At 45.2% G+C, this 23,705-nt stretch overlaps 7 protein-coding genes across 7 annotated transcripts; 3 read left to right on the top strand and 4 right to left on the bottom strand.

Moving 5' to 3' along the window:
• Positions 1-240: 240 nt before the first annotated feature.
• On the bottom strand, positions 241-2,126 carry N7477_009312 (putative Na/H antiporter; the record flags this gene model as incomplete). The annotated part of the gene is made up of 5 exons (XM_056970973.1): positions 241-618; positions 680-1,088; positions 1,137-1,219; positions 1,272-1,945; positions 2,009-2,126. 5 exons carry the CDS (start codon positions 2,124-2,126, stop codon positions 241-243), a joined length of 1,662 nt encoding a protein of 553 aa, XP_056817952.1.
• A 521-nt stretch (positions 2,127-2,647) lies between these two features.
• N7477_009311 (RNA-DNA hybrid ribonuclease) lies at positions 2,648-3,988 on the bottom strand (the record flags this gene model as incomplete). Its single annotated transcript, XM_056970972.1, has 3 exons — positions 2,648-3,068; positions 3,133-3,703; positions 3,781-3,988. 3 exons carry the CDS (start codon positions 3,986-3,988, stop codon positions 2,648-2,650), a joined length of 1,200 nt encoding a protein of 399 aa, XP_056817951.1.
• A 648-nt stretch (positions 3,989-4,636) lies between these two features.
• N7477_009310 (nitronate monooxygenase) lies at positions 4,637-5,926 on the bottom strand (the record flags this gene model as incomplete). The annotated part of the gene is made up of 4 exons (XM_056970971.1): positions 4,637-4,759; positions 4,819-5,151; positions 5,203-5,726; positions 5,788-5,926. 4 exons carry the CDS (start codon positions 5,924-5,926, stop codon positions 4,637-4,639), a joined length of 1,119 nt encoding a protein of 372 aa, XP_056817950.1.
• A 556-nt stretch (positions 5,927-6,482) lies between these two features.
• N7477_009309 (HNH endonuclease signature motif containing protein) lies at positions 6,483-7,603 on the top strand (the record flags this gene model as incomplete). Its single annotated transcript, XM_056970970.1, has 2 exons — positions 6,483-7,279; positions 7,324-7,603. 2 exons carry the CDS (start codon positions 6,483-6,485, stop codon positions 7,601-7,603), a joined length of 1,077 nt encoding a protein of 358 aa, XP_056817949.1.
• A 3,219-nt stretch (positions 7,604-10,822) lies between these two features.
• On the top strand, positions 10,823-11,693 carry N7477_009308 (uncharacterized protein; the record flags this gene model as incomplete). The annotated part of the gene is made up of 4 exons (XM_056970969.1): positions 10,823-10,936; positions 11,033-11,111; positions 11,318-11,376; positions 11,424-11,693. Coding segments are annotated over 4 exons (522 nt in total), but the record flags the coding sequence as incomplete, so codon positions are not given.
• A 7,059-nt stretch (positions 11,694-18,752) lies between these two features.
• Positions 18,753-19,947, top strand: N7477_009307 (glycoside hydrolase superfamily; the record flags this gene model as incomplete). The annotated part of the gene is made up of 4 exons (XM_056970968.1): positions 18,753-18,806; positions 19,085-19,222; positions 19,639-19,830; positions 19,864-19,947. Coding segments are annotated over 4 exons (468 nt in total), but the record flags the coding sequence as incomplete, so codon positions are not given.
• A 1,544-nt stretch (positions 19,948-21,491) lies between these two features.
• N7477_009306 (uncharacterized protein) lies at positions 21,492-23,363 on the bottom strand (the record flags this gene model as incomplete). The annotated part of the gene is made up of 4 exons (XM_056970967.1): positions 21,492-21,765; positions 21,839-22,061; positions 22,139-23,288; positions 23,346-23,363. 4 exons carry the CDS (start codon positions 23,361-23,363, stop codon positions 21,492-21,494), a joined length of 1,665 nt encoding a protein of 554 aa, XP_056817946.1.
• Between the last annotated feature and the right edge of the window lie 342 nt (positions 23,364-23,705).

The raw sequence follows: 23,705 nt of genomic DNA, 5'->3' as shown, positions 1-23,705 counted from the left end.
TACCCCATGCTTCATCATGCTTCACCCGCCTCAAATGCCACCAAAGTAAATACTCAAAAGATAAAAGACACGAAAATAAAACATCCCTGTAAAAGGAATAGATGATGTTACCTCAGGGCGATTTTGGCTGTTCCATCAGCGCCTCCTTCAAGCACGGCTGTTGGGTCCCTGAAGATATAGACGTGGGGTTGGATGCCCTGGAAGCAAGGGCATGCTTGATCATGCGACAACCCCATCTTGTCAGACAGGACTGCTAGAACCCTGGCGGTCCCCATCGGCACTAGTACCAATAACATGGTCATGCGTAACCACGTTAACTGGTCTCTCCGGCTCATCAGTCTGGCCTACTCCAGGCTGGTCCGAGGGGGACCGAGGACGAATCACAGTACGACCGATACGGAATAGAGGTGGGCGCGGGGACTCGCGCGTACCTCGCTTACGAGAGCGGTAACTGGATGCTCCATTCTCGGAGGTCATTGCGGTGCTGTGCGTGTGGCGGACGTTGGAGATGGGGACTGGTTCTGGTTCGTTGGCTGTGCTTGTGCTGATCGCGCTGGAGATGGTGCGCGGGAGATGGTAGCCTGCCTTGCCGATTGGGACAGACATTCCGTGGACGACCTGAGTAATGTTAAAATGGGGAACGGGGTGGGGGTTTATTTGGAACTTGGGGTCCACGAACAATACTGCAAATGACTAGGAACCAGACGACGATGTTGACTGCGTCCATGACGTTTTGGGCGTCCTCGCGCACTTCACCGTTGACTGTAATTTCTCGGAGGAATTCACGGCTGACGGAGAGGTAGAAAATGGCGCCGACACCGATGGGGCCGAAGAAACCTACGAAGGCGGCTTGTTGCAAGTGCTCGATTTGGTGGATGTACTTGTGCATGGCGAAGACGATGGGCATGCGTCGAACAAGCAGGATCAGGATGCCCAGGAAGATGAGTCGGTAGATGGGAATGATGTCGTTGTTCAGGAAAGATGACCACGGGCAGACTGCGCCGAACCACATGAAGACAGACAAGTTGAGGAGCATGTCGATAGTTGGTTGAAGCGAGTCGTCCATTGTCTCGAGACGGAACCAGTCGCTGTATTACATTAGCTTTGGTGTCTCGCAATATGAGGGTTCAACTCACTCTTGGGTAAAAACATTGCCTGCAATGAAGCATGCAAGAAGGTCATCTGTGCCGATAAGACCACAAGTACCCACGATGAACAACTATCTTTGAGTCAGTCAAAATATTCATGATGAACTGCGAGTGAGGACTCACTGCAAGAGCAATCGCGAAAACCAGAAAACTCTCCCGGTCAACATAACGCTTCTCCTCCGCCCAGTGAAGCAGCTTACGTGACAGCCAACCGACCACAGCGCCGTAGACGACACTCAGAATGATGGTATACACCCAGGTCTCGACAAACCACATAGCCATGGCTTTACCAGCACCGCCACTGAACCCCTCGCCGCCCATTCCAGTGTACTTCAAAAGGTAAATACCAAAGAAAAGGAATGGATACCCGAGGCCATCATTAGCACCAGACTCTGCAACAATAATCCGCTGCAGGGGGCGCGGGACATGTTTATCTGCAAATTTGCCCTTGACGATCGAGTTGGACAACACAGGATCAGTCGGGGTCACACAGGCAGCGACGATCAGAGCATGAAGGAACTGGAAGTTCGGAATCATAGCCCAGATAATCAAACTACTGCACATCCACATGGCAGCCATGCCGGGTCCTAGCAACAAGGAAAGACTTCGCCATTCGATATGCAGATACCGCTTAGGAAGCTGAACTCCGGCCAGAACCAGCTGCACACCCAGGACCAGACGAGTAAAGTGCAGAGTAATAGCCTCGAGATTCAACTCATTATGCAAAGCATAGTCCTCAGGCCTGATAAAGTTGGCTGCATGTGGAGAAAATGCGACTCCGGCCAGCAACGAAATCACTAAGTGGGTCAGGTCAGCTTGCGGGTTTCTGAAGTAAGGAGATCGAGATCGAGATCACGTACAGGCTTCGGAGAGATAAAATCGCTCCTTGCAGAGATAGGAGACTAATCCGAAAAGAGAGATAAAACCCCCGAGCGTCGCGCAGACAATGTTAAAGTTGATCAACGCAAGCGTCGGCATCTTGGCGATGACCTCGTGGCGGGGCGCTGAAATTGGTGGGTGACTCGATCAAGTTCGAGTCGACACGAAGTCGATAGGGGAGGTGATGATCTTGGGAGATTCAAACGGTGATAATACGATTCTAGGGCAATATGAAAACAAGTGAATGTTATCGAATCATAATATTGAGGACCTGAGTGCAGTGCGAGGCGACCATGCGGGATGTGGGAAGAATTTGCCGGAGAAGCGACGCCACGGTTGCTGTTGAACAGAGAACAGCAGAGCAAGTCAGAAAAATTCCCGAAGAAAGCGCTTGAGTCGGTCGTCTGTGAACAGTGAAGCAGCAAAACGAGAAAGAGGAACAAGTTCTCCGATTGCGGGTGTCTGAGGGGAAAGGACGATCTTGGCAATTTGCGGTGAGTCGTCGCGGGCTTGGCAGGTACTTTTTGCCTATTATAGGGCTGACATGGTACATCGTAGTCCCACTGTATTGCGATAACTTGTCTATTATCGCACAGGTTGGTGAAATAGTATTACCTATGCTAGAATTCATCTTTGACTACTTCTGGGAGCCTATTTTCCAGCGCCGTCGCCTTTTCCTGCACGCCTTGCTGCGCCCCGTTAACCGCCAGTTGGTCCGCAGCCTCGTTGCCAGGATCTTTATTATGTCCCTTGACCCACTCAAACAAGGTCTTCACCTTGAGTTCGTTGCGCTCTTCGATCCTCGCGAGGATCGGTTCAACCAGGTCGCGATTCTCAACCGGCTTCTTGTCCTTGGTCATCCAGTTGTTGCGCTTCCAGTTGGTGAACCACACTGTGACGCAGTTGATGGAGTATTGGCTATCAGTCACGATTGTCACGTCACGATGTCGGGGCGCAATATCAATGGCTCGTAGAATTGCAGTCAGTTCGGCGCGCTGATTTGTTTGACGAGCGCCCTTTAATGGCTCCGAGACATTCCTGCTGGGATAACCGATGTCAGTCAGAGAAGGCAACCCTCTTCTTTCAAGAGTGTTCAGAAACCAACCTTGTGTCTCCGGGTCCGAAGAACACACCCACTCCAGCAGATGCTAATTTGGTACCATTTCGCAAAGAACTCCCATCCGTGTATATCCGCAACATCCCCGGAATACCTGCAGTCTGTGTTTTTGTAGCTGCCTTTTGCTGTGTTGTCTTGTACACCAATTTGCCAGTGGTCGGATCCAAGAGCACATTGGGGTCGAAGCCGTCCTCCGCTCCATTTGGTAGGGGACCGTCGCCTGCGACAAACTCGACACCGTCTGCATCCTTTGCGTTCTCACTCATCATACCAGGGGTTACGATGGTTGTCTTGACCTCGCCGAATCCGACCGCGGGCGGCTGGTCTCCAGACTTGACGAAATCCTCCGCCTCTTCTCGAGTCGAGAACTTCCGGTACCGCGGTTTTTGAAACCCTCGGATTTGCTCCTGCGCCTTCGACCAGTCTGTGTACACACCGGGGACCCGACCTCGTTGTATCCCGTAGAATCTCGTGTTCTCGGTTGCGGAATCACCGCTCGGCGGCATCTTAAGGCCATTCAGGAACGCGTTCGCTTCTTCGTATGAAGGGAATGATTGAACTATGCGATGCGCACACATTAGCTTTGGGCCCAAAGATTGCGCCGAAAATCCACTCCAAGTCCGCGAGGGGACTCACAGATAGCTCCCTTGAATCCTGTTATCTGAGCCAAACAGTCATTCCACGAGTAGTAAAGACCCGGCTTGAAGCCATTTTTCACGGCATAGTATTTGGCGCCTGTGGTGCGCTTGCGCTTTGTACCGGCGCGAGGCGACGGAGACAGTTTTGGGTGGGATGAGGCTTTCGGCACGGGTGCCGGGCTGGGCGAGGGCGTACTCTCGTTCATCGGCTCGGCTTGTCTCTCGAAGGCAGTCGTGTACGGTAGGTCGGAGTAATCGGAGACCACAATGGAAAGACTGTAGGGTCGAAGGAACGAAGTTGCAAACCCTGTCTGTTGCAGGCGCGGACGGGCTATCCGATGTCGCGGGATGAGACGCGGCCGGGAGCTCGGAATGGAACAACAGAACCTCAGCTTGTTAGCTGAGGACCAGAAACTTCGGTAAATTGTGATATCCCCGATGGCAAACGGGGTTGCGCAGTAGTTAGAAAGCGAAGGGCGCGGGAATGAGTTGAAGAGTTCTGAATTTAGGAATGTGAGGTGAAAATGGGGTAAAGAGAGGGGGATTTCCTAATCGGGCTTCCCCATTGTCCTTGGCCTCGACCTGACTGTTCAGTCGTTGGTCTTCGTGTTATGGGTACGTACAATTCTTGGTCTTGATTTTAAAAGCCCTGGATCCCTGTGTGACTAAATATGTCCAATGATTTGTTCGTCTCAAGGTGATCTGTGGCTGTGAATATGTGTAATGTCGCGATGTGTGCCCCCCATGGAAATTCTGAGAAAAATACCATCGGTCTCAGCTCTCGGAAATTGAAGATATTGGACATCTCCACCGCTCGATCCATTGACACGCGAAGTGCCACCTGACGAAACTACTCAAGGCACACCTATCATATACGACCCATGATGCTCGCAGCAGTCAACTTGACCTCCTGTTGAACCTGTTCCATCAGCTCGCTCACAGACAGCACCGAAGAAATCGACCCGACACTTGCACCACTAAGACACAGTTAACAAGCATTCGAAGAAATGACAAAAGAAAAGACTCACGCCCAGACGGTACGTCGATGGTCCTCCCCCTGCTTAATTGCTTCATCGTACCGCCGAATGACTTCCTCATCACTGACTCCGCTCTGAGCCTCAGTCCAACTGATGCCAACCAGGGCCCTACCGTCATACTGCCTTGGAAAGACGTCGGTAGATTGGAAAACATCGTGTCGGACAGATTTAACTGTCGAGGAAGCACCATCCTGGGCTTTCACAATCGAATCTTTGATAAGGGCTGGAGCTGGACATTCCTCAGTTGCAACGAACTGTACGATATTAGCAATATTTCGACCCAGTCGGTCTCCAAAAACCCACCCTCGTCCCCATAACAATCCCATCTGCGCCTATGTAAGATTAGCACACTGAAATTTGAACATCACGCCCGAATAACCCACCCAGACCCAACGCAGCAACACACCCTTGCCCCCGACTATCCCACCGGCTGCCAAGAGCGCAACATCATACACGTCTCCCAAGCTCTCACTCACATCAGGAAGCAGCGATATAAGACTAGCACCCCTGGCCCATTGATGTCCTCCCGCATCAGTCCCTTGCACAACAATAACATCCGCACCTTGCTCCGCGGCAGTCGCAGCACCCTGCACAGTCCCAACCTGTACAAAGACCTTGACCGGCCACTCTGATTTGACCCTTGCATCACGGATAGCAGCAATGATAGACGTATGATCCGCATCCTCGTTTGGGAAGGAAAGCCACACAGCAGATACACGGTGCTTATCTAGAAGAGGAACAACATTCTCTTCGAAACCTGACGGCTTGAATGTTATAAAGCCTACACCGATTGGTAAAGTACCCGAATCAGCTATTTTAAGCTCTGTCCGAGCTTTTGTTAACTCGCTGTCTAGCTTGACAAGTTGGGTTGATGAGGGGCTGAAGTCAAATCCACCCCCGATGAAGCCTGAAGTTTGTCAATACAAGATTCGGATGCTCTAGACTCAGGAAGGAATTCGATGGCTTACCGAGACCTCCGGCCTTTGTCACTGCTGTTGCTAGTTGGTGGTTGGCGAATCCGAGCATCGGCGCGTTTGCGATGAATGGTTTGGATGTGTGTGGAAACCATTCTTTGAGACGGTTTTGGTGCCTTTTGGTTGATGACATTGTGATTTCTTTTTCTTTCAAGTTCAAGATTGGATACAGCGGTGGACTTGAGATTGAAACGTGAGAAGTCTTACCTTGCAACCCCTCCATCAGCACACTGGCGACCGTCTATGTTGGGGTAATCCGGGAGGCGTCCCATGACTAAGGCTGTCGATTCGGCCTAGAACCTTCACTTTCTTCGGGGGCACCCAGCTGGATGGGGAACCAGGACTTTATGACTAGTCCTGGGCCCCCGTCAACTCCTACACCTGACTGGGACAGGAACTCAGGGCCGTCATCTCGCACCCAAATTAGCTACCGGGACTTTCCCTTAGTCTAGAAGAATCCAAGAGATTGTGATTTCCAGTACAACATCATGCATCTTCCACCTGACACCATCGACCCGGCACGATCCATCTCCGCATCAATCCCGTGGACTTGTTTAGCCCCACGAGACCAAGCTTTTTTATCCCTGCAGATCTACGTTAATTTCTGTCGTTCGAAAGGTACCATACTCGGAGAGCCGCACCCGCACGTCGACCGACCGAGCTGACTTGACTCTCTCCAGGTCTTGATCATGGACTCCTCTGAGTCGAGCGGCAGTCTGAGTCCTCCTGTACCGGACGCGAAATTTGACACTCACACCGATGCCCGGCAGAAGATTTTTGCTCGGCTGGATAAGTATCAAGCATTGAATGACAATGACGATGACGACACCGTCCATTTCCTGCGCTCTGTCTTCCGATTCCTTCCCATCCAAGGCCAGGTCCAATTGGCCGTCGATGCAGAGGACTGCAATGACGACGACCAGCTACGACAACTAGCAAAGCACCTGGATACAGCTTTGCTTAGGCCGATGGTGACCACAGGTGGGAAAACGCCCGCAATCACCCCCTGCCCCTGTCCTGGGGTGGAAGACTCTATTGAGAACCTACTGTCCCAGAACTTCGAATCGACGACCCGGCAGCAGGCCGCGTTGCGGCGAGCTTGCCTGCAACGTGATAACCACCAATGTCAACTAACAAAATTCTGGGACTTTGACTATAATAGTCGGCCGCCCGGCCTACATACTGCTTACCTCGAAGCCGCTCACATCATCCCATTTGGCCTGGGGAATTTTCGGCACGATGAACGACTACGGCATGCACAGATCTGGCAGTGCCTGTACCGCTATTTCCCAACTATCCGTGACCTCTTTCACCGCAGCGATGAAGACATTAACCGCATTGATAATGTGATGATGCTGGTTGGAACCCTGCATCAAGAGTTCGGTCGCTTCTCATTCATTCTGGAAGAAACTAATGTTTCTGATCGCTACCGCGTGAAAACCTTTTCCCACTTTCGAAACAGCTTCCTCTTGCCCTACATGCCCGAGTACGCGATAGTAGCAAGTCACGACTCCCGGTATCCCGCCCTAGCAAGTTTCTGCTCGCCGTGCACGCAGCCATCGGCAACATCCTGCACGCGACTGGGCGCGCCGAACTGATCGCGAAGACCATGAAGCACCTCGAGGAAGGTGGCTGCCCCGCTCTCGCGAAGGACGGGAGCACCAATGTGGAAAAATTTCTATCTGTAACCGGTCTTTCTTTGCTGGCGATTAATCCCAGCCACCGTTCGCAGGCCCGTGAGGAGAAGCATTCTCGTCATGTTGGGTCCGCCGGCGCGGAAAATCAACGGCCCAGCGTCACCGATGAGTAATCGAGTCATCGAGACGAATAAGTAGTCCATGGTATCCTTAGGAAGATAGCTTTTAATTTGACTTTCTATTAGCTGGATCTTTCAGTTGCCTGCTAGCCGTAAGAGAATCTAAAAGAGAATAGGCTCTGGTCTCCTTTTTATGCGTCGTTTGCCGCCAAGTTACCGGTGCAGAGAGTAGCGAAGAGGCAAGCGCGATGATTCTCTTACTGAGGTTTGCCGACTGGTATTTCTTGATCCATGGCTTCGATCTAAGTGTGAATTGTGTTATCTTTCGCGATGGATTAGTCTTAACGAGCGGATTGTAACTTGGCTTTGGAGATTTCTAGCTGTGAGGCTCGAGAAAGAAAAACATACCTATTTCTGTAGGCTGTAAACTCAGTCAGGGAGCTGGTTAGCTGAACGGGCTAGCTCTTCCTTAGCGTAGCTCGAGATAGAGAGAATGAATAAATTCCACCTCTCCCTCTCGCTTTAGAGCGCCCGCTACAATCTTGGTAGCGAACCTGGTTTGACCAGTCCTTTTTCCGAAGGCTTTCTTCGAGTAATTTTAGTCGACTTCGCTAAGCTTCGACTCCGCAGGGCTGCCTATTGGCTTAGTGCTAAGTCGTGCACTGCTGTGCAGCTGGGTGGTGTTTTAAATGGACTTCCGAGTCTCGCTAGGTCTTGTTTTCCCCTACCCTTTTTTGCCTTATTGGAAGCCCCCTCCAGCTACTTAGACTGACTAATCATGTTTCTTAGCCGCCTATTGACAGATGCTGAGAGAAATTACTGGCCTACCGAGCTAGGAAATTCTGGCCTATGCTACACACTCCGCAAGGTCCGTCATATAATCGAGGCCTGCGCTGTGGACTTGCCCAGTGTTACGTCCAAAAGGAGGTCGGACTAAACCTGTGCATTCCAACGAAGGTATCAAGTCTGAGGAAGATAAAGAAGAGCATCATAGATAAGCATAGTGTCTGGATCTACGCCAACAATGATTTGGAGCTCTATTCTCCGTATCTACTTTCCGCATGTAGATGAAGTTATCGTGAACATAGGTTGATATTCCCTATTCCAAGCTCTTGCGAAGGCATATACGCGGACACTCTAGACCCAGACCCCTCATTATATCGCCCATGAAGCGGCATCTGCTGATGAGGCGGTTGTATTCCCGGTCTGATTGCCACCAGGCAAGCATGGGCTGGGAATCTTTGATTTAAATCAAGCAGGCATGCCCGCGATGCGGTCCACTCTATAGACTCGCAATTTTCTTCTCGAGGGGTTTTTTTCTCAACATACTCTACTAGTCTCAGTTGTATCTTAAAAGAAAGGTATTCTCTTTGTCTGAAACTTGTCTCTTCAAACATGAACTTCTCCGTGCCAATACTTTGCTCCTTTAAAGAAATAGTGAGTTGGACTCATGGCACTCCTCAATCTTTACAATGCACCTACCTTGAGTTCAGAGACCCCGATTGGACAGCCTCATTGTTAACAAGCTTCAATACACCAGCAACCTGCGAATTTATGCTGAATACTTCGACCGATTTATTTCACGCTTATGTCTTCAACATTCCAATGCCTTCCTGCTCACACTGTCTTCCCGTAGCTGTTTGATTATATTTCTTACACCCCAACGCTAAGTGACGGTAAATTGGGCGCCGAGAAAGGCTACTTTTGACGCCGATTTAAGCGTCCTATTTACCAGAATATTAGTCATTGGAACATCACGTGATTTTCTTCGGCCCACTTTTCCAGTGTGCTCACTGAGTGCTCGCTGAGTGCTCAGGGAGCGCTCCCCTGAGCACTCATGATTGCTCAGGGATCAGCTCACCTTCACTCAGGGTGCTCAGGACAGACAATCAGACATACCGTTATTGTCTGTCCTCTCTGACATCCGGGTGTAACCGCTTATTAGAAAAATAGAAAGGCTTTTTTGCTAGGTACCGAGCCACCTCCAGCCTTCTTTCCTAATATTTAAAGAGTCTTCCCCCGTCAAATGGTAGATCCTGCTCTATGCACTTCATCTAAGTGCTTTCATTTCTTCTTTATAACCAGCTTTCCCTAGGTCTCAGTCATTACCGCTCTCTTTCTATACTCTTCTTATCCGCGGCCTCAATCCTATCTTTGTTCTCCTCATTCTCCACCTCGTTCCTCTAATTCTTCTTCTTCTTCTTCTTCTTCTTTTGATTGACGCTGTTTATATTAAAGCCATGACCATTCTTGACTTATCCGCGATCAAGAAGCAGCAAGTGCCCAACCCAGAATATTATCGGCGACGTCGTTAACAACTTAAGAAAGGTATCGTTCAAAGACGATATGCTGTCTTAACCAAGAATAATATTTATTATATCAAAAGACGATAGAGAAGGTAATACCCTATTTAAAGTCTAAATTTAGGACGAGGCTAATAGATTCAGACACTGCGAATATTTAGGGGAAGACCCTCTCCGGTTCCTCGTTGCGGCACGGAAGGAGGATATTATGATTTTTCTAGAGTAGATACTTAATAACTTTAATATTAAGAAGTTTAGCAGCCTACACGAGCTCTGGAGGCAATAGTGCTAGCTCTATCGCAAAGTTATTAGATATAGTCTTTATGCAAAGTGCTGCTAGGATATTAATAATATAAGTACTTAATACCTTCCTATTATTGTCACTTCCTAATAAAGTAGCGGCAGTATATAAAAGAGAATCTGGTCACACGTTATAATCTCGATATATCTGTTAGAGAGAAACCTATTATAAACGTTAACAATTTATATCTTACTTCACTATTATTAGATAAAAGATATAATACCCTACCCTAACGGTCGATAAATAATCTAGCTGGCCTTCCTACTTCTGGTATCGGCTTATACCGCTAGTCGTCTAGGAGCGCTAGTGTATATCGAAAAGAATAAACGCACTAATATTTAGCACTTTTTTAGCAATTCGGACGATAAAGAGAATAAATATAAAGATAATTAGGACCTTAGGTATAAGGATCTCAAAACTCTTTGTTACGGCTAGATAAGCTTAATTCTATTACTAAACCCTAGAGGTATTCGTAATTACCTTATTATAGAAATTGACTTAAAGTATACTAAGGGCTATTAAAGCAGACCGAAAAAGTATTATATCCCCTAAAATATTAAATATTAGTTTTGCTCCTTTAAACTGACTATACCTTAAAGGAAAATATACTTAATATCCGAAGTAAAGTAGCCTGCCTTCGACGTTATAGCTCTTATACTTATAATAGTAATTCTCGATAACGCCTTTTTACTAAATATTCGTTCGGTCGAGGATATTTTTAAGACTTATATATCCCTGCTATATCGATCCTTAAAATTAGATTTCAAAAAAGACAAACTTAACGTGCCTATCTGTCGCTAGCTAGTCTCTACCTCTTCTGGAATGACTACTAACTATATCAAACCTCTAAAGTACCACACCTATTTATATTTTCTCTAGCGATTAAGCTTAGCTATAGGGATAATTCGAGCTATAAAACCTTATAATCTCCGGCGTGGTATTGGTGAGGCAGTCGATAGTAAGTAATTATCCTTGAATACGGTGAGATCTTAGAGCTAACGCAGAAACTTATTCAGAAACTATATCCCTTCCCTTACTCTAGTAGGTAATAGGTCACGTTTATGCTAGTATATTTCAGAAATATATGAATTAGCGAGTTTAAATATATGTTCAGGCCGTATTTCTCGGATTACCTTCAGAGAATATATTAATAAATATTCTTAGCCACCAAAGTCGCTTTATTGACCCTCGAGCCCTATCTAATTATAATAATCTGCCTAAGAGTAAGAGGGCTTCCCTTTTAAATTACCCTAAGATAATATATCTATAGCAAATACGTGATACTCTCGCTATAGAAGCCAGGGAGCTATATAGATCTATAAAGAAAGTAGCTAGCATAAAAATAGGAGAGCTTAAAGTAAAGGTAGATACTACGTTAAGAGTAGCTAAAAAGAAGTTAAAAGAAGCAATATTCGCGGGTGCTCGTAATGAATTTTTTGCTACTATTAATATTATAGAAATTAATAAGCAACTTAATCTATCGCTATTAGATATAAAATATAAAATTCACGAGCCGGAACGAGTTATCCACTGCCTCTAAGAGCGTCGCCGAGTGGCAGAGCTAATATAAGCCTTATGCCATAAGTATTCTGAAGAAGATAATATATCGCGAAGAGTTATTTTAATCGATACACTTATTGATCTTAGTCGTGTCGAAGGGGTGCTATCCGGAAACTTAGTTCTAAAAAAATTAGCATAGATTATAATCACTAGCGAATACCAGGAGTCCTCGCTAAATAACCCCTCTTAATTAGAATAAGGCCTTTCTCCCTCTCTAGAGCCATAAGACCGTCTAATCTCTCTAATAAATCGGTATTATCTCTTCTATATATTTAAGCCGAACTACTAATACTATTTTATATTAGCACAGAAAGCCAAAGAACATTTTGAGAAGCACCTCCGTCACTTTAAGAGAGACAAATTTATCTTATATCCTAATAAATTTTGCGGACTTACTTTTCGTGGATATTGAGCCTTCAAAAGCCACGCAGAGAAAGTTCACTTAATACGTTATTTCACCGAAGCGCAGCGTATTAAGGCTGGCTTATAGATTTATTTAACTAATCGCGGATATAAGGAGCCGGCTATGCGCTAGATTTCTTTTACGCAGAGCACTTCTACTTCCTCTAAATAAAACTATATTAGTGCTACCTTTACTTACTCCGAATAGAATATAGCTATATTATTAGCCTTAGTGTTTTTTGTTACCGACGAAGCTCTTAGCTAACTAATAAAGAAATAATTATAGAGTAAAGATAGCTTATTCGTTAGCGATTTATAGGCTTTTTTGTCGGATGTATCGGGACAGAGGTTCACAACCGTAGATATATATAAGGATTTGTTCTGCGGAGATATACTACTCGCCAGTCCGTTTGGTTAGTTATTTTTACCCTAATATTTAAAACCTCCGTGTGCAATATAGTGAGTAGCCTCAAAATACGTCGCGTTCGCTTTATTTATTGTCCCGATATTCGACTTCTTTAAGTAGATTTACAGATAAACTTACGGACTGGTGATAATAACTCCGTAAGTAAAATACGATAGAGACTTCGGAATTAATACTAATATTAGTTTCGGGACGCTCTAGAAAGCCACGCTTAGCCTGTAGGCTAGAAAGTTATTTGACTTAGTACTTACCTATACGCAGTCCTTACAATATAATATAACTTGCACTGCCACAGTGTATTATCCTTAATTATATACCGCATAAGTAATGAAATGTTTGGGAATTGTTATGTATCGTAACGCCTAGCCTATAAGTATCTGGCGATCAAACAGAGCGGCCTTTTTATTTTAGTCTAGACCTACATATCCGTAAAAATGTTAAAGGAAACTAACATATGTCATAGAACACAAAAAAAAAATGACACGCGGTGAACTGCCAACGGAGAGTTCTTAACAAAAGCTCGTTGAGATAGAATTACAAGCTTGAGGCTAGACAAAGAATGGTCTAACCCCTTGTAGCTTCTATGTGTCCATGTCCTTGCAAAACCACGTCCATTTACGTGGAAAAGCAAATAAACGTTCAAAAACGTTTAGAAGGTTTAAATTTATCTTTTGAAACTTTTTAATTTAATAAAATAATTTTCCATTGTTTTTCCCGCCGTAGACTGGCGGACGGTGTTTTGCGATACGTCAATTGTCAAATACTTCGGACTTCATCAAAGCTCTTCTTCATATTCAACAAACAGGTTTAATGTGAACGGGCGAATCCTCGGCGCGAGGGTGAAATGAAAGGAGACTGTCAGGACGTTGTCTCTGCAAGGGGACGTATTGCCTACTCTGTTCAACAATCACGTGTCAGATAAACGAATAATAAGCCGAAAATGACGGGGCAGAGTGCCACTCACCCAAGGTAAAACTTCAAAAATCAGCGAACGATAAATTCTCACCGTTGTTGGGGCATCTGCTGCTCTTCACTCCTTGATCGTGTCGTTCACCGTTTGTCGTTCACCGTTTGTCGCCGGTCACTATTAGTCTGCCACCATTCATTAATAACTATTCGTTGCTGACTATTTCTCTGTTGACCGTTCTCTACTTAGGCCTTCTACTGTTTACAGGCCGTTTCCGCTAATCGCCTCTTATTAACCACCACCACTCTATTTAGTAAACCACCTTTCACCACACCGTTCAACCACACCACTTAATCATATTACTTCGTTTAATCATAACGCTAGACTATCTTCATTGAACGTCCTCACTCTATAACCTTTTCTATTCAGGGGTCACAATATAAATATAGTGTTCCCCTTTTGACTTTCTCTATTAGTATTTTCTCGTTCAATTTCTGTCCTAAGCGTATATAATATTAAGTTATATTAGCTTGGCGCAAGGCTTCTATTATATCCCCTATAATAGATCTAAGTGAGAGTATATCAGTGGTTTTAAGTGAGGTTATTAACAAATATAACGATAAAGATATTAATAGTCTTAAGCGAAAGTATATTTTTGCTTTCTCGGAGATATATAGTCCTTTAGCTCCGACCACCCTAGCTCGTTCACTTTAGCCCTTCTCCGTTGCCCGTGCAGAATCGGTAACCTCTTATTCCGAGGAAAGTAACGAATTTAAGAAAGAGTTAGGTATACAGAGTCTCCGAACGTAGCCCCTTTCGGAGCTAGTAAATCCGCTATTAACACAGTTAGCTAAGACTTTAGACGGTATTAGGTCGCCGGAGTCTAGTAATATATAGAAGGCCTTTCCAGAGATCACTTCTTACCAAAGAAGCTATATTTAGCGTACAGTTAATTATCTTTTCCGCGATGATCTCGCTACGTTTCTGGAAAAACACTCCGGGACTTAGAATAACTCTGGCTTCTAGAACGGCCCAGTCAGGAACACCGCCGTATCTTCAAAGTTTCTATCCGGATCAAACCGAACTGGGCCCACGACTTATTTGCTTAGTTTGCAAAATGACAGTGATATATATAACGTAGAATTGCGTATCGTAAGAGTTTATCTGTTCTTATTATTTTAACGGGAAATTATGCGGGAATATCGACGCGGTATAGCGAAGCAAATTGCTAAAAGTAAAGCTATCAGTAATTTATGTAATTCGAGGAGCTTTAGATTAGCTGAGAAGACTAAACTTCATAAGTTATTTCACAGTGAAAAGAGAATTAGTAGGTATTAGTGGTGGTGTGTTTCCTTCTTTGGCCTAAGCTTCCTCTTGCGATATAGCACGAAAGTAGGGAAATTCATGTCAGATAAATTTTTCTCTGCCCTTTTCTCCTCTGCAACCCGACTAACTAAAAAAAAGAACCCAGAACCGCTTCCCGCTAGACGCTATAATTGCATTCGTCCTATATGAGTATCCGCAAACCGTAAGACCTTACGCGCTAGATGCGGCGGTCGTTCATTTATTGATCACGGGGAATTTACCCGACGATTGTTTACAGCAGGGTGGTGCCACGTAGGTGCATTCCACGCATGCGGAACCCCCCCGTCATCCCGGTATAGCGATTTTTTAGCACTGAAGTAGCTGCAGAAGATGCTATCTCTTGCCTTCACAGATAGTCTACAAATCCTAAAAATCGATTGCTAACCGTTTAACCGAATGTAAAGTTCTATTTGCTATTCCCCCGCTCTCCCCGGCATTAGTTCCATGTAAGACGGTTTGCTGAAACAGATCGGCGGACCATATGCTATAAGATAGGTATAGTAATAAGTTCTAAGTCAGATACGAGACTAATTAATAAGATGGCTTTTATCGTGGACTAGGGGTCGGCACGAATACAAATCATTAGGATCTTAAGGTATTCGCATTCGCATTCGTAATTTGCATACCTCTACGAATATTCGCATTCGCAGGACCGATATTCGTGTTAAGATAAAATGATTGTTTTGGGTTGATTCTTACTTATTAACTTGAGCAGTTACCTTTTACAGGGGCGGGATGCCTCATATATATCTGTTCCCAATCCCTGCCGTAAGGTTCAGCCACCGTGATACTCAACAGTGGGTATGAGGGAGACCAACGGAGGGTATAGCCAACGACTCAAATTTAAGGTGATAAAAACCAGGCGGCGCGTGAGCTACTGTGGATTCCAACTAACCATTCTTTATTGACGTTCGTTGTTGAACGTTTGCTGTTTACCGTCAATCACCATTCGTTGCTAAAGGTCCGACCGTTTCTTTGTTAACTAAGTTTTTCTGCTAACCGCTTTCTACCGTTTACCCCACCACTACTCTGTTTAATCACTACTCTGTTTAATCACTACGGGATTAGACGGCAGAGCCACCTCTACCACCAATAAGCTTATGCATCTATAGACCACCGTTTCTCTTTCTGAGATTTTCCTGGGAGCCTGCTAGATCGATGTCAGGGAGATACATGAAGCATACACGAGAAGTGGAGGACAAATATATGCGGGGCCCACATGGCGCATCTGGGATCCTCCGATCGCGAGGAAACTACTGTTCTTTGCTTCCTCGAGCTACGTCTTGTACCTAGAATGGATAATAGCTTTTATTATTCAACTACGCATACGTGGGATCCTCACAAGGATTCTCAGGGCTCCTTGGGGCTCCTAGGAAGCGGTCGCGGGGTCCCAGGAGCAAGTATCACGGTCCTTGAAGCTGGTGACTTGATAGCCACTTTCAGTAACTCCGTATCAATCATACCGTTATCTATCGCAGTGGCGATATGCCCTCAGGAACAACAAATAAATAGAAGCCACCGTCTCAAAGAAGTGCGTCTCCCAAGCTCCTTAGTCAACTATCGGAGATGACAGACTTCCTCTTTGAATTACTACTCTGAGCCCCGTTTTTATTATCCGCATAGGTAGACTTTGCCTACGCGTTCCACACGCACATTCAAGATGCTGCTTTTGGGACTTCCACTGGAACTCCTTCTCTGGATTGGCGAATCTATCGACAAGAAGGACATTCGGAGTTTGTGTCTTACTTCTCGGGAATCCGATTTCATCTTCAGAAAGAGTCTATTCAATTATATAGACTGTGACGCATGAATGTCTTGTGGCCTGAGAGAGGCCTGAGGGGGAACGTGATCTGGAAGGAGCCATGGGTCTAACCCGATTCGGGATAGAAGTGGGTTTGTTTCGTAGATGCTCGTTTCCCTCTTTCTCTCTTCTTCTTCTTCTCCAGTTTAGTTGCTTCTGTTAATGATACACGAATTCTTCTTCGTCTTGGTCGGTAACATTAGGGATAAAAGCGGCTAATAGCGTGCTTGCAGATAAGACCAGTCCTACGCACAAGGGCAAGCATTAATAGACAATGAATGTACTCTAGCATCGCTCGCTACAAATGAGAAGTTATATAGCAAAGTCATGAAGTGGAACTAGATATATTATCTCCATAGTTCCCTTATCTTTCAGGTCGATTCAAGAATTACCACACCGAGTCTCACGGCAGATGGATTCTGTAATTATCATGCTATAATTGTTAGTGTTCATTTTCAGCCGTGATTGCGTCAAAAGGGATTTGACGTGGTAAATAGGCAATTTTATATAAACTAAATATCGGATAGTCGGCCACTAGTCAAGCATAATTTTAGTCAACCCTTTGATGTAACGATACAGCCGGAGTTCCAAAAGCTGCCATAGAGCCTTCACATCTTGAGAGCGGTTTATTTACTTCTGAAACGTTGGCTAGCTCTGTGGAGAGTGGTAGGCGCTGAGAATATTTTTACGGCTTTGGTACGAGGGAGAATTGGACTTATTTCTATTTGAATTTCAGTTATAGTAAAGAAATAAGATCCCCAAATTCCAAAAACCCTGACCATAAGTTTAAAATCTATTTTGAAAGCTCGGTTGCCTCCTAAGAATACCATAAGACAAGATTTTGGATCGTCTGCCGACCTTCGCAGCTGACCGTCCTTTAAGCAATAGTCTTGATTAGGATTTTAACTCCAATCCCTGCGATCTAGTTGTTTGTTAAGACTGTTGCAAAATAATAAGCCAAGCAGCTTACTGTGTTTATCTCATTCGGGTTCTCGAGAACCAACGTCTCTGGCCCGTAGCTTCCAGGTGAATCACTGGATATATAAGATAATTGATCTGTATTAGAAATAACGAAAGCACGGTCCTCGCTTGTTTCCGAAGGGATTTCCTCTGATACTGTATCTGAATTTGTATAATCGGACGAATCATTGCCATCTGGGTCATAAGCAGAGGACTCCGTCTCGCTGTAGGACTCTTCGATCCGCTTATGTATGCTTTCCATTTTTCACAAAGATATTTGGCAGGTGTTAGGCAGACTGCAAACTCTAGCAAAGAATATATAAGCAAAAATTTCTCAAGCTTTGCCAAAATCCCTCGCAGGGCCTAGAGAGAAGAAGAAGATTCAATATACCAAGCAATTGCAAATGACTATTGATGGAGTGCCAGCCGTGCTAATGAAGCGCATTAGTTTAGAAATAGGGATCCTCGAAGGAATTTGAGCCAATACGGTCTCAGTACAAAGTATATAAATCTAGGCTCAATTGAGAGGACAAAGGAGACCTAAAAAACAAATTCACTTCAAAACCCGTGAGCTTTATCGGGGGCTGTTTAAATTTCGGCTATGTGTCAGCAATACCACAGTTGAAAGGAACCTCTTTCTTCGACTCTTCATAGCCCATACAACTGTTGAACGCTCTAAAGATGTCTCACAAAGCTGAGGCTTTACGCAAAAATCGGTCCCCTTTAGGATATCCCTAGTCCTGGCTTAGATTGCTGCCTCTAACTAGCAGTGGACCAAATATGGCAAGGCATAGAAAGAAAAGGGGAGCAAATGTGAGCTCAAACGTTTAAACGAATGGAGAGCCCTGCTGACCTAGAATATTATTCCCGCACTTCGGTAGACCTCAAATAAAGCAAGATTGAATGGCGGCTCAAATGCTGAAGGATACCCGCAGATACTGACTGGTCATATAGAAATATAGCACTTAGACGAATGAAATAGGACCGTGTAATAAAGGTATATATTTATTTTTGGAGATCTATATATAAAGTAGCCCTTTACCCTCCTTCTGCTTTTTCTTCACGGACATTCAAGGTCCGATCGTCGACTACTATACGGCAGAAATTCTCTCTATTCCTAATACTTCTCTGGCTAAGAAGTGTGGCCTCTGCTTCTAGCTTAACCAGTATATCTTCAGAAAATGGTGCTATTTTCCCCGCCGCTCGGGGTTATACGACCGGGTATCGCTCGGTAGTATATTTTGTTAATTAGGTTAGTTTATATCCTATCGATGTGGCCAATCTACCTCAGATAGCTAACGGAAATCTAAATAACGGGCTATCTACGGCCGAAAGTTTAACCCCTAAGATTTTCCAGCCGAGCAGCTCATATATGTTTTATATGTATTTGCTAACGTGTATACGGAGACAGGAGAAATATACTTGTTAGACTCCTGGGCTAATCTTAAAAAGCACTACCCTAGCGATTCTTAGGATAAGAATGGAAACAACGCTTATGGATATATAAAATAGCTATTCTTACTTAAGCAGAGAAATCGCAATCTAAAGGTACTGCTTTCTATCGGCGGCTGGTCTTATTCTAAGAATTTCGGGGCCTCACTCAGTACCGCTACTGGCAGAGCAGCTTTTGTTTCTTCCACCGTGGATCTTGTTAAGAACCTAGGATTCGATAGTCTCGATATTAATTAGGAAGTAGGCTCACCGAAGGTTGGGGAATCAGTGAAGTTTTTACTAAAATAATTATAGTATCCCACTTATAATAGTTAGGCTCAGGATATAGTGGCTATACTCAAAGAGTTGCGCTTAGTAGGCCTTGTCTAATCTCAGAATGCTCCCTTGTGGCTCACTCGCCCTAGGCTCTTGATAATTACAGTGCCACCTATGCTAACGATTATTATTTCTTGATAACAGTTATATGCCTAGCTGGTCAGTCTAACTGTATATTGCGGTTCCTAATATTAACCTAGACTCCAGGTCTAAGCCACTACCAGAAGCTCTATATCACTGAATTAGACTAGTATACTGATTTCTGGAACCTAATGGCCTAGGATTATTCTGGAAGCTAGGATAACGTCGCCGGACACGATACTAATATCTATCTATCCATTAATAATTGCCCCAGTACCCCTTTTAATACAGACAAGGCAATTTACTACTACATAACTAGCGGTATAGATGCCAAGAAAATTGTGCTAGGGATGCCACTATACGGTAGGTCCTTTTTGGACACTGACGGTCCAGGTAAGAGTTATAATAGGGTAGGAAGCGGTAGCTGGGAAAACAGCGTATAGGATTATAAAGCTCTGCCTCTGAAAGGTTCCAACGTTAACTATATAGAGCAAACAATCTCTAGCTATAGCTATGATCCTACCTAGCGCACGATGATCAGCTTCGACACGCCCTAAGTAGCTCAGAATAAGGCAGAGTATATTATAACAAAGGGCCTCGGCGGGGAATGTGGTGGGAGAGTAACAGCGACAAACCAGGCCCCGACAGCTTGATCAGTACCGTATATGCTATATCAGCTCACTAAGCCCTTACTAGTACTGACTAGGCGAATATAGGTCGTTATATCGTTTAGAGGTATCGGTGCCTTAGAAAAAAGTCAGAACTAGCTTAACTATAACGCTTCCGAGTACCTAAACATCAAGAATAGACTCAAATAGCTAAATAGCCCCTACTTTTCCTATCAGTTTTTTCCCACAAAATCGGATTCACAGCCTAGAAGATAGAAATCATAAGTTATGGCGTCTTGCTGGCTATCCCTATATTATGTCATTTTGTATTTAACTGTTAGCTTAAAACAGATTTTCTCTATTTAATAGACGAATCAAGCTAAGTTTTGAGCCGAGTAAACCCCGATTTCCACGATTTCTCCGCCCTGTTAAAGTGTCAGTAAATGCAACACAGCACGCGATAGGGTAGGAAAGCCGATATTATGTGATATCACAAGCTCATCGTCCAAAAACTTCCACTCGATCTGGGTATGCAAACTGGATAGTGGACAATCTCCATGCCATATGGCTTGCCAGCTATTCCTCTCTTTGATCTGGATACCAACTAAACAGTCTTTAACAGTTGCTACTTTCAAGCCCTTCAAGGACTTTACGTGAACAGATTTCCATGCCCCATCCTCATGACCAATTAAGAAACCATTGATCATACAGTAAAATTCGAAATCAGATTTACCTCCACACTCTTCGACTTTAATTCCCGAACCCTAATTTGAAGCACGCTAATCCAGATATGGTATGTCCGTCGTTCCCTTGTTCCTAGAACAGAAACTGTATTTTACATGACGCGGGTGGGACGTTCATCTTTGTAAATTACAAGAAACTGCTATACATACGATACCACTCTACCCCTCTAAGCATCAGGCCTCTTCCACTGTAAATGACTCTGGAGCGATATCCTACGCTAGACTTGCAATTTGGCCCCGAGACTTCTCCCCTCAAAGCTACATCTCATTCGAGACATGATAAATAGCTAGTCACTAACCATTACTCAAATGGCCGAAGAGGCTGAAGGCAGCAAAGTCACGATCATAAATATTCGCAGAAACTTGCGCCAGTTCGGCAGCGTCCACGCACCCCAAATCGCATAGGTCGGAAACCAACCGTAACACCGATTTGCGAGGGCTTTATCTCCATAATTCGTCGGATTTTCAGTCGTATTATCTAGTTTATGTGGATGAATCTAGATGTGACAAGAGGGCTAGGTTTGGGCGTACAGACCGTCAACACTTGGCATGGCCGCCTTGAGTTTATCCCAGAGCCATCGCGACTAGTTGTATTAGATACTACCTACGCATAGCCGTAGCCGTCCAATCTCGATACATATTTCAGGAAATACCCAGGTCCTAGGCTCAAATTTGGCAGTGGTCTGTTTGATGACTTCTGAGGAGAAACTTCTATCGACGTTACAAAGCCGTGTGAAACAAGACAGACTCCACATCAACTGTAACGAGTTGAAGTCGATCGATAATATGACCCAACCGCTCATAACTCTGCATTGCACCATTGGCAAAGTCCGAATACCATTCTTCCATTCCTTCTGCGCTAGACCAAGCGATAACAGTGTTGAATCGTATGACATCAGTACCAGTTTTCTTCATCGGGCTAATGTCCCATCCACCACCATACGAGAAAGAAGCATTCGGGGGGGAACCTAAAACGCCTTGGGGAGTCATAGAGCTATTTTAGAGTCAGCAATAGGCTATACATTATATGCGATCGGGACCTAGGTCAGATTGAGAATGTTTCATACTCTATGATATCAGCACATGCAGACTCAAATAGAAGTTTGTCTGCGTCGCGAGGTCGGACATAGAACGACACTAGCTCTATGAACTGAAACCCACCAACGCTCCATAGACCGTAACTCCACTCCTCTGAAGTAGCCATAGAATAGCAATCGATGACCCCGATACTCTGCAAATTGTTCAATATCTGAGGTAGCTGGCGGGCTCGAATTTCGGAGTTGGCGAATGCTATTGTTCGTTAGTGTTAGCCATCTCCCTTAATATTATTATAGTAGGAATTAATATATTAGGTGAAGAAGGCTTACAGATAAAAATCGCCCACTGATCATCAGTTTTCAGAAAATGTCTACACCATTGTGAATAATCTGGACGCGTCGTCCAGGCGCCACAAAACTTCTCTAGCTCCAAAGCTTCCAGGATAGGGGATTTTTCTTTTTTCATTGGGCGAAAAAGGAACACGTCGTGAACCGTCGGACGTTTCACATGCGAGTTATAGGGAATCAAATACTGATTGAGGTTACCCATAGCGGAATAGATGCCTTGTGGACCGGGGAAAAGACGCTTGCCGGCCCATTGATCTCGCGATGAGTGGAGGACAGTCCTGTCCTGGCTTCTCCAAAACCCATTGTCTCTCCGATAGAAACGAGGGGGATGAATTTTGAGTAGTCTCGACATAGAATTGCAGGAGATAGGCTGCGAGGGTGCGGCTAAATCAGGCATTGGTTGTGCTACCCTCTCGCAGCGTAAGGGGGTTGTTAATATGCTTGGGCCTATAACAAACCGCGATAGAAGTGAGGCGCCTTCATAAAGCGATGAAGGGAGGGCACTAGCAGACAGCGGACTATCCTTGTAGAATAGGAGTGCTAAAAACACGCTCGGCTGCTGGTCTGCTAGTGCCTTCTGTTCTTGCGAATCGGAACGATAGGGTCCGTCGCGTTCTAGCCATCCACCAGAGACTATCCACCGAGGATCGTTTGCTTCTTGAGCGTTGGCCGTAAATTGGGCCCAGCTTGAAGTGAAGTCCGTCGTGGGTTCGGTGGCCGCGACCTGAAAAGGGACCATCTCAACAATGTCACCTGGCGTAACGCGATCCGGCAGTTTAATGGGTAAAGCTCGGTTCAAGCACCCGGGAATCAGAATAGCAGTCATCAATCGGAATCCGATTGAGGATTGAAAACTCCTCCATGCGGAGACATTCTCCCATTGGAGAAGGGCAATGAGCGTCTCTGGCTCATCTTTGACGAAAGCCCAGTAAAAGGCCGTGCAATCTGGGATGGACCGAATATAATCCACGGACGCAGCCCACATACGGTCAGCAGCCTGATCCCCTTGGTGGACGTTGGTGCCCGCTCGGAGACTCAGTTTGCATACGCTGAGGATTGGGTGAGAAGGCAGCTCAGCCTCGGTCAGGAATCCGTTCCAGGAGTCTCCACAAACATATGGAACCAACGAAGGCTGTAGCAACTTCAGTGAGATGCGCATAGAGCAGAATACTAAGAGAAAAGAACCAACCTGAGATTGCTGCGGCATTAATTTGGTATATCGAGAACGTCGAGTCGAAAATCGCTTGATGACCAGACCGCGTTCCGAACAAACGGCAATAACACGTTAGGTAACAGTCGACTTCAGTGGAGTTCATCGGCATGAGCCAATTAAACTTATTTGAACGCCGCTACTTGCGGAGACAATCTAACCGAAACGAGAGTTCGTGCCTTAGGCATAACAACAAGGTGATAAGCGAAGTACCAGCTTTATCGTATTGAGTGATAGGGTCTGATTGAGTCCCTGAATGTTTCCATAGGTAAAAGACGATGACGGTCGTCACTGTAGGATTTCCCCTTTTTGGTCTGTTGCATAAAATATCTAGTCAAA

Source organism: Penicillium maclennaniae (assembly GCF_028827695.1).
Source record: "Penicillium maclennaniae strain IBT 15551 chromosome Unknown utg000008l:1.0-3552695.0:1.0-3555053.0, whole genome shotgun sequence".
NCBI classification, from domain to species: domain Eukaryota; kingdom Fungi; phylum Ascomycota; class Eurotiomycetes; order Eurotiales; family Aspergillaceae; genus Penicillium; species Penicillium maclennaniae.
Note: the sequence above shows the minus strand (reverse complement) of the source record. Positions and strands in the feature narration are given on the sequence as shown.